General features: G+C 32.9%; 1 protein-coding gene across 3 annotated transcripts in view; it reads left to right on the plus strand.

Annotated features, from left to right (window-relative positions):
• Nucleotides 1-16,222, plus strand: part of SNX13 (sorting nexin 13) — a 172,099-nt gene that overhangs the window by 54,050 nt on the left and 101,827 nt on the right. For all 3 annotated transcript variants that reach the window (XR_013160024.1, XM_077122343.1, XM_077122346.1), the window contains exons 2-5: nt 5,488-5,597; nt 9,419-9,521; nt 11,472-11,561; nt 12,740-12,861. Coding sequence is in view for 2 of the 3 variants with exons in the window: in XM_077122343.1 (XP_076978458.1) it covers nt 5,488-5,597; nt 9,419-9,521; nt 11,472-11,561; nt 12,740-12,861 (425 nt within the window). In the remaining variant the exon portion in view is untranslated. The remainder of the gene's footprint in view (nt 1-5,487; nt 5,598-9,418; nt 9,522-11,471; nt 11,562-12,739; nt 12,862-16,222) is intronic.

Consider the following 16,222-nt stretch of genomic DNA (forward strand, 5'->3'; position numbering starts at 1 on the left):
ATGGAAGAGTGAGGACCAAGCCCTTGGATAGTTTGTGTGTGTGTGTGTGTGTGTGTGTGTGTGCATGGTAGGGTGGGGTGGAGTAGGGTTAGAGGAGAGAGTTGATGTGAGTTACTGTTAAAAGCATGTAGCCCCACCTAAACCCATAAGACAAGGGTGAGGAGAAGCAGTTCAATTTAAGGTCCTTTTCTTTTTCCCTTTTCCTTTCCCTTCTCCTTTTTATTTTTTCCTCTTTTTCCCCCTTTCCTTTCCTCCTACCTTTCCTTCATTTCCATTCCCTCCCCCATTTCACTTTTCTCATTAGTAAATTAATTGGTTAATTCTTTAGTGTACAGCTTCTATGAACAAAGCTTTGATTAAATAAACTTATATGAGACAAGGCCCCATGTCAGGAGCACAGTCTATTGAAACTACTTGGAGAAGAACTTTCAATTTATTTTAGACGGAATAAGGTTATTGCTTTTGTAATAAGACCACTTTTATTTTGACTGCTTGTTTTTATTGTTGAATTCAACTAATATATGTACATGCATACATATATATATAATTTTTCTGATTTGGCACCAAAAGTGGTATAAGCTTTAAGATGCTCAGCCCTGTATCTCTGACTACCCTATAGTATATAATGTATCCAAATTTACCACATGACTATAACTCTGAAAATGAGTGATCCATACCATTCATACAGAAGTCCATGGTCCTTCCTGTGGGAGCTCTGATGGTCTGTTCACCTTCTGATCTAAACGTTCTATTTCTACCTGCAGCCTGGATAGAGTAATCCTGGCTCTTCATCTGATTAATTATGTGATTATGAACTAAATTACTTGCCAATCTACTAGAGCCAGGATTTAACTGATTTAAGTGATTCTGCAGAGGTTACACAGATTCCAGGGACAAACCCTGTTTTTGGTAGTGTAATACACTGTCTTTCCTATGATAAATAGCTGTGATAAGGATTAAATGAAATAAATATCAATATGACTTAATGTTTTCGTTTTTTTTGGCTGCTCAAGCAAATGTCATGCAGTGGGTTTGCTTAAGCAATGGGAATTTAATGTTTCACAGTTTTGAGGCTAAGACAAAGTTCAAATGAAGGTGTCATCAAGGTGATGCTTTCTTCCTAAAGACTGGTGTGCGGGGACTGGCTGCCTTTAATCATTGGTCCTGGGTTCCTCTGTCACATGGCAATGCACATGGTAGCTTCTGGCCTCTCCCTTATCTTCCACATTCCCTTGAACTTCAGCTTCTTATATCCCATCCCACCCCGCCCCTTGTGTTCTCTCTGTCTGAGTTTCATTCTGCTTGTAAAGGACTCCAGTATTAGGATTAAAACTCATCCTGGGCCATCCTGAAGTAACCTCATCAAAAATTCTTACTTTCAGTGGGTTCATACATGCAGGAATGGATTAACTTTAAGAACACAGTTTTCTGGGGTACATACAGCTCCAAAATACCACACTTAATAAGCATAAAATATCATGAGCTGAATTATTTTTAATTGCTTTCTGTTGTCAGGAGGCATATACAATCCTTTTCATCCTTATTTCATGAGTCTAAGAATCTTGGAAGCAGAGGTCATTTTTTACTATCTTTTTGTGTCCCAAGCTCAAAACTGAACTGAGATGTGTAGATATCTGGACAGACTAATAAACTGACACTTTTGAAATTGAAATTCTTTGCTATTTATTTAATATATACATAAACTGATTTTCTAATAATGAAAGTTATGTATTTTATGTTCAGACCCAATATTTATTGCCTTCATTTATTACAAGTGTTTTTCTGACTTGTCCCTCGGGAGGCATATTTAGGTGATTAATATTTAGATAAATGAAAGCAAACTTTAACATTTTCCTTCCTTCCCCTTCTCCTTCCCCCTCCCTTCCTCCTACCTTCCTCTCCCCCCCTTCACCATATCCCTTCTCCCCCTTTCCTCTTCTAACAGAAAGCTTTTTTGAATTCCTGGGGGCAATGAGATAGGCATTAAATATTAGGCCAATACCCGAAATGGTATTGAAATATTAACAGTTAACTTTTGTGTCATGCTTCATAGCTTACAAATGTTTTTCACATACTATAAATTATTTAACTCAAAACAACTCTTTACTTTGACTAATCATTAATTGCCTCATAGTCACTGTTATTCATGAAATAGGCTCAACTAAGTTTCACTGTTGTCTGTGACTAAGCCTTGAACTATTGTTATGTTTTCATTTTTTTCTTGGCGTGCAAGAATGGAAAGAAACCTCTGAAATGCCTCGTCATAAAAATCTGATACCATGCCAAGATCTGGATGGTCAATGAAACAAATTTTGTATAAAAGTTTCTTTCGATCTCAGAAAACCTAGCTCAAACTGACTTCAACCAAATTGCTTCTGGGAATACACAGAGGCAAAGCTTGATCCAGGACTTAAAAAAAAGAAAAATCACTAAGGTCCATCCCTTGTGGAATGGCTTTTGCTTTCATGCTCTAAGGGGTGGGTACCAGCAGCTTCAGGGTCATGCCATTGCTCAGTCTGTCAGAAGATAGTCTGTTTTCTGACTTATGTAAACCAAAGTTCAGAATTGAATCTAATTGTCTGAATCCCCTGACTTGGGTTAATTAAAATTTTTCTCTTAAATGCAATTAAGGAAAGGGTCCTCTCTTGTAGATTAAAAAGAAAAAAAATACATACATACATATATATATGTGTGTATATATATAATGTTAGTGGTGTCTGTTTTGTTTATTGTTAAATGGTATCATCTGGCATAATATAGGTATTCATAATATTTGTTTAGTGAATGAATATTAGTTTGTGTTTTGGTGATTTTGCTGCAGTTTTCAAATGAGTAAGAGCAGACCCATAAAAATCTGAAAATTTGAGGTTTTAGACAATTGACCATCTACCTATATTAACTAATTGCTGCATTAACTGATCTTTCTCACATTAACTAGTTGTGATTATTTTTAGAAAATTTCTTTAATTGTGCAAGGTATCATTCAAACAGAATAGTGTATAAAAAACATTTATGCACTTTAAAGCAAACACCTATCACCCTGGTTAAGAAATAGAACCCTACTAAGGATTTGAGAAGTACCCATGTATGTCTTCCAATTGCATGCTCCTTCTGTATCCCTAGAGGTAGCATTTTGTTTGCTTTTATTTTTATTTTTGAGCTTCTGAATATATTCTTAAACAATACATTGTTTAGCTTTGAAAAACTGACTAGCAAGTATAAATCAGTAAAGAAAGAGTATGTTTTGACCGTTACCTCTTCATTCCATTGGTGAGAGTAGGTGTCCTTTCCCTAAGGTTCTAGGGAGAGCCAAATGCATGACATCTGACACTGGACAAATGAAGTAAACAGCAGTTTATTGGTCACATATTCTTACCGCTAGGGGGAGGAGACACTGCACACCATGGTGTTCCTAGTTCCCATAGGAGGTTGTGATTGGTTTGTTTAAATACCTCCACAGGCTGGTTGAGAACTAAGCCCTCTGTTCAGAGATAAGTCGACACTATGTCTAGTCACTGATAAGGAGGGTTATTTGGCTAGGGGACCTTTTCCACAGGAGCCCACTGGGGAGGGAAACTTGTGGTGAGGCCATCTGAAGCTCTCCCGGTTTCATTTCACCTTAATTTTAGGCCCTATACCAGAGGGTAATACTGCTAATATTAGATCAGATCTCACCAGAGAAGATAGATTGAGTAAAGTATCTGGGTCATAGTCTAGATCCAGCTTTCCTGAGAGTTAAGAATTATTCTTTCTGGAAGTCAGTGGATATTTTTGAGTGGAGAACAGCATGTATTTCCCATTGCTGGGGTATCTGGGAGTACTTGAAGTGTGGACCAGTTAGTGGGTATTCAGTCAGAAGTATTTTGTAATGGGGTACGCTGGACTTTCTTCTAAATCGTTGTCTTATTTGCAGCTGTAGAAGTCAAAGGAGACTACTTCTGTAGACATGAAATAGTATCCCCAACTGATTCAGGTGGGAGATTGTGAGGGCAGAGCAGAGACTTAATTAGCCCATATTGTGTCCTGGGGTTTAAAAGGTCACAGTTTTTGGAGGAAAAAAGAGATGATAAAAGTACAAGTGAACAAGAATTGTGCCAACCCTACCCTATGTGGGAGAAAAAATCAGACTATGCTGAGGGATATAAAAGAAGATATGAATACATGGAAAATACTATTTTGATGTAGAAGACAATAAATTTTCTTATCTAAGATTTCTGCTCAGGCCACCTAGTTGAGAGCTTCTCAGACCAACTATATATAGTTTGCTTTATAGTCTCCATAGCACTTATCCCCATCTGATCTGAATATATATGATTTACTTGTCTTTCTTCCCCTCCAAATGTAAATGTATGAAGGTATGTAAACTTATTAGGATGTGCTTGTCTTTCTCCTCTTACTAGACTGTAAACTTTCGTTCTTTGTAGTGTCCCCAATACCTTGAACCAGGTTATCATATAGGAAGCAGTCAATGACTGATGAATGAATGAATAAAACCCTTCTTTCGCTCATAATCTGCAGCACTTGTTGTCTCTTCCATAGTTTTATGGTCGTTACTTTGTTCATTTTAACATCTTATAATGCTTTCTATTATTTTCTTTTGATTCAGTGTCCAATTGTTTCATTCCTATAAGACATGCTTCTCTGTGTTCCTTGATGACAGGAGTGGGACAAATACTTCCTTTGTGTACCTCACAGTGCAAGGCAAGGATGCAGTAACGTGGGGAATTGAATACACTTATCTATTCATAATGACTTAAATTGACAAAATTTAGTTTTCCCTCAACAAAATACTTTTATTGGATAAAAGAGTATAATTCTGTATGAAATAGTTTTTTTTAAGGTTGGAAAATTTTGGGGACATGTTTTGTCAAGATTATAGTAAATTTTAACAACTGAGAGTTGGAACTTTTGCAGTTGTAATTTTATGTGTTTCAGTACATTATCTGAGTAAAATAAAAACCAATTTTCAATGAAACAAGAATTTCTTACCCTGAAAATTTTATCTTTTGAATGCTTTAACGTACTGTAGTTATGTTGAGACTGATTTTAAAGCCATATGTTTATTCTAAAGGAATACAACCTTATAGTCTACTTAATATTTTATATATGCTTTTGCATATATATGGAATGGACAAGTGCTGCAGATTTTTTTGTATATAATATGTGACTGTTTTTTCAAAGCACTGTTATTATTTCTTATGCCAGCACATCATTCAACAGTTTGTGTAACTATTTCTCTATTGTTATACCTTTACATTGTTACTAGATTTTTTATTTTTATCATTGCTGATATTCTGTAAATGCATATATGTAGTTTTTGGAGATATATACTGTTTTTTTGGAGATAAATTCCCAAAGGTATACTTAAGTTTCCTGAGTATTTTAAATTATTGAAACAATTTCCTTAATATTTAATATATAATGTAAAGGTTTTGTTTCTAATTCATATGAAGATTTATTTATTTGTTTATTTTTGCTTTGTTTCAGGCCAGTCTTTCCATATGGGGATGGGGAAGCCTTGGCATTGTCCTTTTTCTAGTAACCTTTGGACCCTTTGTAATTTATTTGGCATTTTATATCCTCTGCTTTGTGGGTGGGTAAGTATACACAATGATAATTTTACAGTTTATATGTCATCTGCTGTTCAAAATTGAAACTAATGGCCATGAGAAGTGAGTGTGGTTTATTTGTGAATGGTAATTTTTATAAGTTGTTTTACCAAAATTAAAAAAGTAAAATTAAGATACCCACAGAGAGAAAAAGAGTGATGGTTATTATTTGTACCATATATATGGGTAGGTAGCTTCAAAAATAAAATTTCAATTTTCTGCTGGTTTAAACTTTTCAGGGGTAATATAAAATGTTTTTAAGATTTTTAAATTCCTTTTGTTATTGTTTCCCGTTAAAGTTGAAATTTCTTTATCCAGGTTAATATTATTAAAGTAAATAAACTGAGATGACATACCAAGTTTTACATAGTAGAAGATAGTAATTTTTCTGTTGATTAGTCTTCAAACAATAATGTTATTTCCCTTAATGAATACTTTGCTTTTGGTCTAGAGAATTCAAATAAATACCCGTTTTTGCAGTTTTCTCTTCATGTTATTTGATTTGCATTGTTTGTGTTTTGCTTGAGTTGATAAACGTTTTGTGAGGGAGATTTCAGTCATGATTCATTGTAGCTTCCTGTGCAGAGCATTTGGTATCAGATGTGAATTATATGTGAGAAAATGTATAGACAAGAGAGACTTCTATTTATATGCCCTAACCAAAGTACCTATTTTGTTGTTAAGAAACCTGTGTGTGTATGTGTTGCAATACATGTGTGTAATTATTTGTGGAATAAACACCTTTGGATCTTTTTTTTTTTTTTAATCTTTTGAAATCACATTTATAGAGGTTGTTTGAGCCTATAGATTTAGAGGGTTTAGATGTATTGAATGAAATATAGAAGCCACGATCTGGGAGACTGTATAAGACACTGACGGGGTGACTTCTGAATATCAATCTACCATCGCTCATGTCTTTCAGAGTATAGGTTTGAAGATCATTTGTAGCCATTTTGTAGGGAGCATAGCCACTGATTTCTGAGTAAGTGAGAATTGCTTAAATTGAACAGTGACTGCAAGACTCTATAAAACTGTATTTTGTTAGCTTTTCATTACAGATGTCCAGATATGACACTGAATACTGAAAAATTAGTATTTTCATTACTTATGTCCAGGTATGATATTGTATTCTGTCTAAAAATTAAGCATTAAGCCATAGGAATCAGATACAGGGACTTCACGTATCTTTTTTGATGATAAAAATGATTAAAGATCTTTTAATACATTTGTAGGCAAATCTGTACTAATTATACTACTTTCTAATTACACTACTCAGGCACAACTTAAGGCCAGAATTGCATGGCTTCACCTTTCCCCAACAGCATTTAGGCTGCTCTTGCCAATCAGAAAGGAGATTATTTGTCCTGAGAAGATGTTTCTCAGAAAGGGAGAGCTTTCTTCTAATTTCACTAAATAAGCCCTTGGCAAGAATGAAGGAAAAGGATTTCAGGTTATTTCTCAAACTTGAAAAATTTGCAGCAAAGGTGGGAGCTCTAAGAACCCTTTGAAAGGTGAATGGGTGGAGAATCATATCATATTTCATATTCCACATAAAATATGAGAAAGAAGGGTGATCATTCCATTCATTAAAAAGTCATGGGATGCTTCATTGCTCCTTTTTTGAGTCTGTTAATTTATTAATGAACAATTGGGGAGCTTATAAATTTTGAGGAATTGTAAAGTTCTATAAAAGTTTTAGGTAGGATGGGATGTTGGAGAATATGAAAGGGGCATCAAAACCCTTTAGATAACATTAAGAGTCCCATGGTGGGGTCCAGAATTCTAAGGTCTTATTATATAAAAATTGATCTGATGTTCTATTCCAGATTTTTTTTTATTTCAATGACACTCACTGCCAATATAAAGGGCCTCTTTCTTATATACTAGCATGGCTCCCAAAATTCATCTAAGGGGATTGGCTTAGATTCCCGGGTTTCTCAGTTTTAGGAGAGGGGTACCATAATTTCCTGAGTAAAATCTTTCTTATATCTCTAATTATTGAGAAAGATTGTCATTTCTATTAAAATAATTTATATAAATTATGAATTTATACAACAAAATAGGCTTTTTTTTAAAAAAAAAAAAACAACCTTACCGGGTTTAGTGCTAGAGAGAAAGGAACAGTGAAAGCAAAGGGAGAGCAGGCAGGTGGGAGCCAGCGAAACATGCTAGTAAAAGGAAAAGGAGAAGTGGCTCCCCAAAATAGGCTTTTAAGTGTCATTTTAAATAAAATACATTCATCACATATAAATAAATATCATTTCTTAGTCTTAATGAGTTTTCTTACTCATCATGTAAGGCTTTTTTCCCCCCTTGGTAACTTTTATGACTATTTTACTACCCTCTCCTTTTTGCTGTGTAGGTTTTTAAAGCTTTGTTGTTACTATTTTTTTTTTTACCATAAAATATAGGTTTGCGGGGAATTAATACATTTTCCTCTGGAAAATTTTTTGTTTGTTTTTCAGATGAAAAAGTCAAGCTCTGCAGTTTTACCCATCTATCATGCTGATAGTGTATATATATATATATATAGTTTGCATACAGTCAAGGCTAATCCTTTTTTTCTTTTTTTAGATATATGAATAAAACTTTTGTAAAGAAAACCAGTGAGGAAACTTTTTTAGATATCTCTTTTTGGTTGTTTGTTTGGCATGTCATTAGTACCATAGTGTGGATTATTTCATGGTATTGTATTATATTTGTTTTGTTATGTAATAATTCCTAGCACCTGTTTTCGGTTAAACCTAAAGGTTGACACTTAGGGATTTTGTAAGATCAGACAGTTTCTTATCTTATTGTCAGCAAAGGTTTGATGTTGTATCAGGTTGTTTCATGATGATGTTTTTAAAAATACAGTGATAATATAAGCATTTTATTATGTCTGTAAATGTGCCTATAACCAGGTCAAACTGAAAAATAGGGCCAATTTGTTCTTAGTCATAATCTCAGGTGTAAAACAGAGATAGGTGACATTCACTTATTCCAAAGTCAACTTTTTTTTCTTCTTAAACAGAATCAATGACATGAACTGATTTGACTTTATCTGTATTCTCCAGTTCACCCCTACTGTTGTGGTGGTACCTGTACTGAAAAGCAGTGAAATAGCAGGCAGCCAAGAAAAGCAGAGGACCTTGAGTATCTTCCTTTAAGTTATTGGCTGACCATATTTAACTTTTGACTATTTCCCTATTTATCAATACAGTCTTTTACTGAGATCATTATAAGACTGAAATTTAATTTTTTAAGGGATTTTTAGTACTTAGGTTTATTGGTAAATTTTAAATATGGGAAATTTTGATATCACTTAGTCAATACTTATCAGTGAAGTGTAGTTATAAAGTGGTATTTATCTGACCATGACCCTATAATTGCTTTAAAAACAATTAGCCTTTCAATATTTCACCTTAAATGATTAATAGAACTATGAAAGTTTGCTAATTAACTATAGTTTGAGATCCCATTTCTCTTTATCCTGGGTTATTAGCTAGTCCACTTATTTAATAAGGGCTGATTTTCCTAAAGTTTAAAAGCATTTCCTGATGCACTTCATGAAATACATTTAACCAAAACATTGAAAGATATTATTATATAAATTCACAAAATGCTTACAGTGTTTGAAATCTCAGAGCATAACAAAATCTGCCAACTCCTTGCCATTTATCACAAGTTGACTTTTTAGTTAATTTCAGTTGATTTTTCGTGAGTAATGGTGAGTGATTTATTTAATCTGAAAAATATTCTTGGTAATAGGTGTGTTAAATTTTCGTACAATATTGTTTTTATATCTGTAATTAAATGTTTCTTTTCAGAGGTTTTGTGGTTACTCTCCTGTTTGGAAAAACAAACTCAGAGAAGTACCTAGAGCAGTGTGAACACTCATTTCTCCCTCCAACATCAACTGGGATTCCTAAGGTAAATAACAAGAAGGAATTGGAAACCGAAAAGTCTAGTTCTTTGCAATGATGATAATGTGATTACCGTATTTATGGCTTGCCTGATTTTCCTATAATTCACTGATACTCACTATAAGTTTATGGGAGACTATCTGATTATGTTTAGAAAATGCATTAGTAAAGGTCATTTTGAAAAACTCTTTTAATCTTAGATATAAAAAGTGAGTACAAATTTGAAGAAAAATTGGTTATATTAATTTGGTTGCTTTCCCTGCTGTATCAGTGGTTTTAAAACATTGTGTGTTTGATTTGTAAGAATGTCAATGAATATTCTGTTTTGAATAAAATAAACTGCATAGGAACCAGAGGAAAAATAACTGGTACTTTTTATTCAACTATTTTGAAAAATGTAGCTTGTAATTAATTATTCTATATCTACAAATATAGCAATTCAGGCTGAGATTTTATTATCTTGAATGGTGCTTTTTTATTATTTTTCAGTATCATACTATAAATAAAGTTGGAATCGAGGATTATAGGTAGACTTCAGATTTTGCATTGTCTTCAAGTTCTTGTGGCAGTCAGGTGATTGGTTTTATCTTGTATGAAGAAAAACGAATGACTTGGAGTTGATGCCAGTAATTTAACTTTACAGTTATCTTGTTCATTAAGTTCTAAGATGTAGGTGATGCAGATCTGTTTAATGTGTAATAGTTTACATTACAGAATTTAAAAATTTACTTTATGCCACTGACTTCCATATGGATAAGCTAATTTTTTCTAGTATGTGTTATAACTTGTTTGTAATCTCTGAAATGTTTTTTTCTCCTCTAGGACTCCCATTAATATATTTGTTGACTTTGCTTACAAGTCTTTCTGAGGAAATGTACCTTTCTTTTTTTGGACCATTTCTTAACCACACATAGTCTCCATTCATTTGAGTGCTACATTCAGACAATGGCAAATATGTTAAGAAATAAGGTCCTACACAGTAATAAATCCTTGTTAAGATGAATTAAATCTTTATAATCCAATTTTTTAGTAAAGGGCACAAAAAATAGTGATTGTGATTTGCTATTTCTAAAATAAGACTTATAGATATGTTTTAAGGAAAATTTTTTATAGTTACAAAATCTGTAATATTGTTACTTGAAGCATATTTTGTATATTGAAAAGTCTCCCACCACGTTTTACCATATTCCAGACCACTGAGCTTTCTGAAGAAATAAATGTTCTAAATTATCAGAAAGTATCCCTAAATAAAATCAGTTAACAAGTATATTCAGCTGGCTGCTGGTTTCCTCTTTTGGTGTGGGGTAAGGGAGGGTGGTATAAAAGGAGAAAGGAGGGGATTTGTCCAGTGCACTTGATTTGACCTAAGTGAAGCACTGACTTATGGTTTTAAAGTTTCATTGAAATAATGGCAACAGTATACTTCTATGTTTCATTTTTCCTATATTCTAAGTAACGTTTGTTGATTTTATTAAAATTTTCAGGCATAGTAACAGATTTTTCACCTGGGTATCTAGTTTTTTTTGAACTTGAGAAATAGTGTTTGTTTTATACTAGTCTCAAGAAGTAACATTATTTATTGACTTCAAGATAATGACAGGGAAGTTACAATGAGTGTTTGATTAGAAGTGAGCTAGAGAGATTTTTATTATTATTAAATTTTTTTTTTATTAGAGAAGTCGTGGGCTAACAAAACCACCATGCGTAAAATACAGGATTCTCATACCCCACCCCACCACCAGTACTTGCATTGGTGTGGAACATTTATTAAAATTGATGATAGCACTTTTTTATAATTCTGTTATTTTTTTACAGTAATTACGTTTGTTACAATTGATGAAAGATTATTGAAGCAGTGCTGTTAACTATCGTCCATAGTTTACTTAGGGGTATTCCCCCTATTAGGGAGATTTTAAATCAAGAAATTATGCAATAAAATACTATGGTTTCTTTTAAGTGCTTAGAAGAGATGAAACGGGAAGCCCGGACTATTAAGATTGATAGAAGATTGACTGGTGCCAATATAATTGATGAACCTCTCCAGCAAGTGAGTTTTAATATGTGGTATTTGAATTATGTATCTTGGGTGCTAGATATATTCTTTTTTTTTTAATTAAACTTTTATTAGCCCTACAAATGCAGGGCTTCACAAAAATTTAGTACAAACTCTGGATGACTGTATAGCATATAGATGTATAATAGGTATTTTCTTTTGAAAATTTAATACTTTTTTGTTTTTTATTTTAATATGCTGGAATTTCATTATAATGCTAGTTTGATTTTGCGCTTGAACTTGTTGCCTTATATATGAACTAATTTGTAATGAATTGATTAACTTAATATTGAAACCTTTTAATTGAATTTGCATTTAGACAAGACATTTATAAATCTATTTTTATGAAATATATCTGTAAAAAATGACATTTAACAATGTTTCTAGGAATTTCATAGTTAAAATTTTGTGTTTTAGTGGATGAACAGGTTTAATGGTTTGGTGAATCTGACATTTTTATATCTAGCTAATTTTATTACTTTTTACAATGGTGATGGTGTTTTGATCCAAAAGTATTCCAAAATTAGAATTAGCTAAAAAAACACAATTTCTTCCCAAAATATTATTCATTGATTTTTGAAATTATATGATTCATTGTAATATTTACATTTAAATTCTGATATTTATTTTATAGATGAATCCATGTTTAGTTTTTCTGATTTACAAGAGCATTATATATTTGTATTATTTGCTATTTGTTGACTAACTGAATACAGTTGGCAGTATCCAGAGGTATTAGTAGAATTAAGTGAATTCAGTCATCAACGTATATGATGATATAATCTTGGCAAAACTGTTACTTTTTGAAAATTAGGGTCCAGTGGCATTTCTTCACATTTCATTTTGTCAAACTGCTTAAAACTATTATGTCATAGCATTGAAGATTTATCCCTCCCCCCCCAAAAAAATAAATCTTTGCTTAATTTGGGTGGGGCTTAACTATAGATAACCTTTTACTTTTAAAGAATTTGTGGCAGTGGATGAGTTGAGATACCAAATTAATTTTTAAAAGTTTTAAATGGCTTTTATCATGTTGATGGTTTTGTAAAGAAGGCACTTATCTCTATAATTTAGGATATGGAGAATAAATTTAAATTGATAGATAATCTTCTTAGTTTGCCACTGTTACTATTTAAATCCTAAAAAGTATTTTTTTCCAATTTTTTTTATAGGTTATCCAGTTTTCCTTGAGGGATTATGTCCAGTATTGGTATTATACACTGAGTGATGATGAATCTTTTCTTCTTGAAATTAGGCAGACTCTTCAAAATGCACTCATTCAGTTTGCTACTAGGTAAGATCATTGTACAAATTGTATTTAGGCAGAATATTTTAGATATATTGTTTGGACCAATATAGAAAATAATTTTTAAACGAGGGAACAATTGGTTAAAAGGTATGTAGAACAGAAAATTATTGTGATATAAACCTCAGATTATAGAATAAGAGCCCTTAAAATCTTTAAATTATCCTAGGCTTGAGATTTCTACAAAATGTTTGTCTTTTCATTAAGCCCTGCTCTCTTTGTCTTATACTAGTTTCTTTCCTGGGTGCAGTCAGGTACTTATTAAAAATTTTCCCCTATTTGTTGATAATACTTTTTTTCCCCTCTTCCCCAAATATTCTGTTTTATTCATGTGCTGTGGGAATGGATTGGTTTCAGCATAACTGCCCTCCTCCATTGTAGTTTTTATATAGCTGTTCTCTTACCTTTGGCATGTGGCTAATAGAAGTCCTTTTAATCAGAGGAGAAAGAACCAGAAGAGCAGAAGTCAATGGAGAATATTCAGGTTTTTTTTTTCCCCCAGAAGAGTAGTGTATTTTGATGAATTTGTTTTAAGGAATTTTTCTCTTGTAAAGTGTACTTAATTCTTACCCTATTCAAACCACTCTCACTGTACTACTTCCCGTAAGACAAAATATTTTGGCCTGGTTCCTTGTACTTAAGTTATTTGATTTTTTTTTTTTGGTGCCATTTCATGTCTCTTTAAATTAGGTCGACTTCACTTTTAGTTTTGAAGTCCTTATTAATTAGCAGTATTATATGAAAGGGTAAACTGTTACTCTAGAAATTATTTATTTATTTATCAGAAATTATGTTTAAAAAAAGGATGTTATGTTTAGAGTTTAGAGTTTACAATTTTTTATTTTATTTTATTTTATTTTGGTTAAAAGAAGGTGTTAGTCAAAACACAAAGATTTTCCCACTATCCTGTAGAATTAAGGCAGGAGGCTACTTGCTATAGCCATGAGTAATACTGTCAATTGTGAAGGTATTAGTCTCCACCCAACCACCTCTCACCAACCCTTCCCCACTTAAGTTCTTGAAATACAGTGTTATAATTCTGGGAATCTTAGAGAATAGAACTTTGCTTTCAAGCTGTTGCCATATTTTCTGCTGTGTGTCCTTAGATATTTCCAACCTCATGCTACCCTGTCAGTACCTTTCCTCTATAACTAGTTGACCCTCAAGCTTTAAATTAGGGGAGGATTTAGTTCCTCAACCCCAGGTTATTGGGATCCTTGTAAGTAAAAGTTATGGTATCAACTATATCTTTAGTTACAGAGAAGGATTTGAGCTCTTTCTCCCTTATGATTAACAACAAACATTTTCAGAGTAGCCAGCCAGGATTACAGATGTAGGGAGACTCACTGTAGAAACACAGAAATAATAATTGGTATAATCAAAGAAAATTAGAAATTGGATTTTATCTCCTCTGTTTAATATGTGGTATTATTGAGTGTTAGATATTTTTTCAGATGACTCTTTCAAATAATCATTCACTCAGTGCTTTGTATAGCAACAACATCCTAATGATTTTTTTCTTTTAAAGGCTTTCCTAGCCTTCTTATTCTTAATTAATAAGAAGAGTTTATTAATCTTGTGTCTGACTGCCATAAGACTGTGTAAAAATCTAGCAAATTTTAGACCTGGAATGAACTTTGAACTAGTAATTTTAAGACTTGAATTTGCTCCCTACCTCTACTACTTAGCTATGGGCTTATGAGCAAATATTTTAACGTTTTTGAACTTTGTTTTTTCTCCTGTGTGAAATAAGCATAATAATACCTGCCCTGCTTTTTGTTCCTCACAGGGTTATTGTCAGGCTCAAATTAATCTGTTCATTCAAATAATAATTTGTGCCATCTTTGAACCAGCTTGTTGCTGGGGATACTGAATAAAACTTCCTGATCAGTAGAACAAAATGAAAATAATACTTGTGACAGTGTTTTAAAATTTGTTAAGGAGTTTAGAAATTTAAATTCTTATGCCATACAATCCCCATAATTTCACAAACAAGGAAACTAAGGTCCATAAAAAGTTGAGTGATTAGTCCAGAAATACCGTATGCATTAGGGGCAGAAGTGGAATTAGATTCAGATTGTTCTTAAAAGTCTGGTGTTCTTTTCCCCATTTTCCTTCAGGTTTATTATAATGTAGATTGTTCGTCTTAGTCTATCTACCCTTCTTTTCCCTCTGTGCCCTGCTTTCCTTGTTTTTTATCTTTTCTCTTCACTTGATGTCTTAAGTTTTCCCCCCTTCTATAACATTCTATGTTTTGCTAAATATCGAGTGATTAGAGGAAAATCCAGGTTTCCTCTAGCCTAGAGTGATCTGAATTTAAATCTTTCTTTGCCATTAGCCTTATTTTGAACAAATTTAGCAGCTTTTCTGAGCCTTGTTTTTCTCATCTATAAAAGGTTGATAACTACTTTGGAGGCTGTTTGAAACTAAAATAATATCACATAAAGCCCTTAGCAAACAGTAAGGCTTCATAATTGTTACTTTCTGCCTTCTCTGTGATCTTTCTAACTTTTGTCCTACCTTGGCTTTTTCTGTTACTTTTAAAATATATCTCTTAACATGTCTGTTTCCAGTGCCAACATCAAGAAAATTTGATCTGTTTATCATCATTCCAGTACTTCTTTAATCCTTATTATGTGCTGACTGCCATGTACTGTGAAGCATATGACAGATGTATAAGCTATCATCCCTTTCCTTCAACCCTAAAATCTTCTATAAGTCTTAACCAGGGGCCCACAAAGCCCTGAAAATGTATATAAAACTGTTTTATTCCTGTGAGTGGTTCCATAGATTTTAAATAAAAAAAAAAAAGGCCTATGAATTCATAAAAGATTTAGAACCACCTAATTTTTGTGTTCATATTTATTCATCAACTTGGAAAAGCAGTTAGAGAACACTAGCATAAAACAAATACCCTAAGTTTAGGAGGGTAGTGGGAAGAAAAGGACATATGTAAGAGTCTGAAGTCATAGATTTGAGCTTTAGTTCTATTACCTATTAAGCTCTGTGGCCTTGAATGGGCAAGAGACATAAATTCTTAGAGTCTGGAGATAACTCATATCTCCTTATCAGACTGCTTTAAGGATTAAATGACATCACATGTGAAAGAGCACTTTGTAATGGTAATGCCTTATTTCAGCATTGGTGTCTGACTTTACCTCCAGAGTGTTCTTGAGATCCCCCTCTGTGGAATGTGGGAACATGGCTGGAGCTTTAGGGGACTAATCTGTGATAACCCACATATGTTTATTCACCTTTCAAAGGAAATATGATATAGGACAGAAAGCTCTGAGTTATGTGTCTATTTCTACCATTAAGTTACCTGAGAAAAAATTTTTTGATGTCTCTA

The sequence above is a fragment of the Tamandua tetradactyla genome, chromosome 1, assembly GCF_023851605.1.
Source record: "Tamandua tetradactyla isolate mTamTet1 chromosome 1, mTamTet1.pri, whole genome shotgun sequence".
In the NCBI taxonomy this organism is placed as follows: domain Eukaryota; kingdom Metazoa; phylum Chordata; class Mammalia; order Pilosa; family Myrmecophagidae; genus Tamandua; species Tamandua tetradactyla.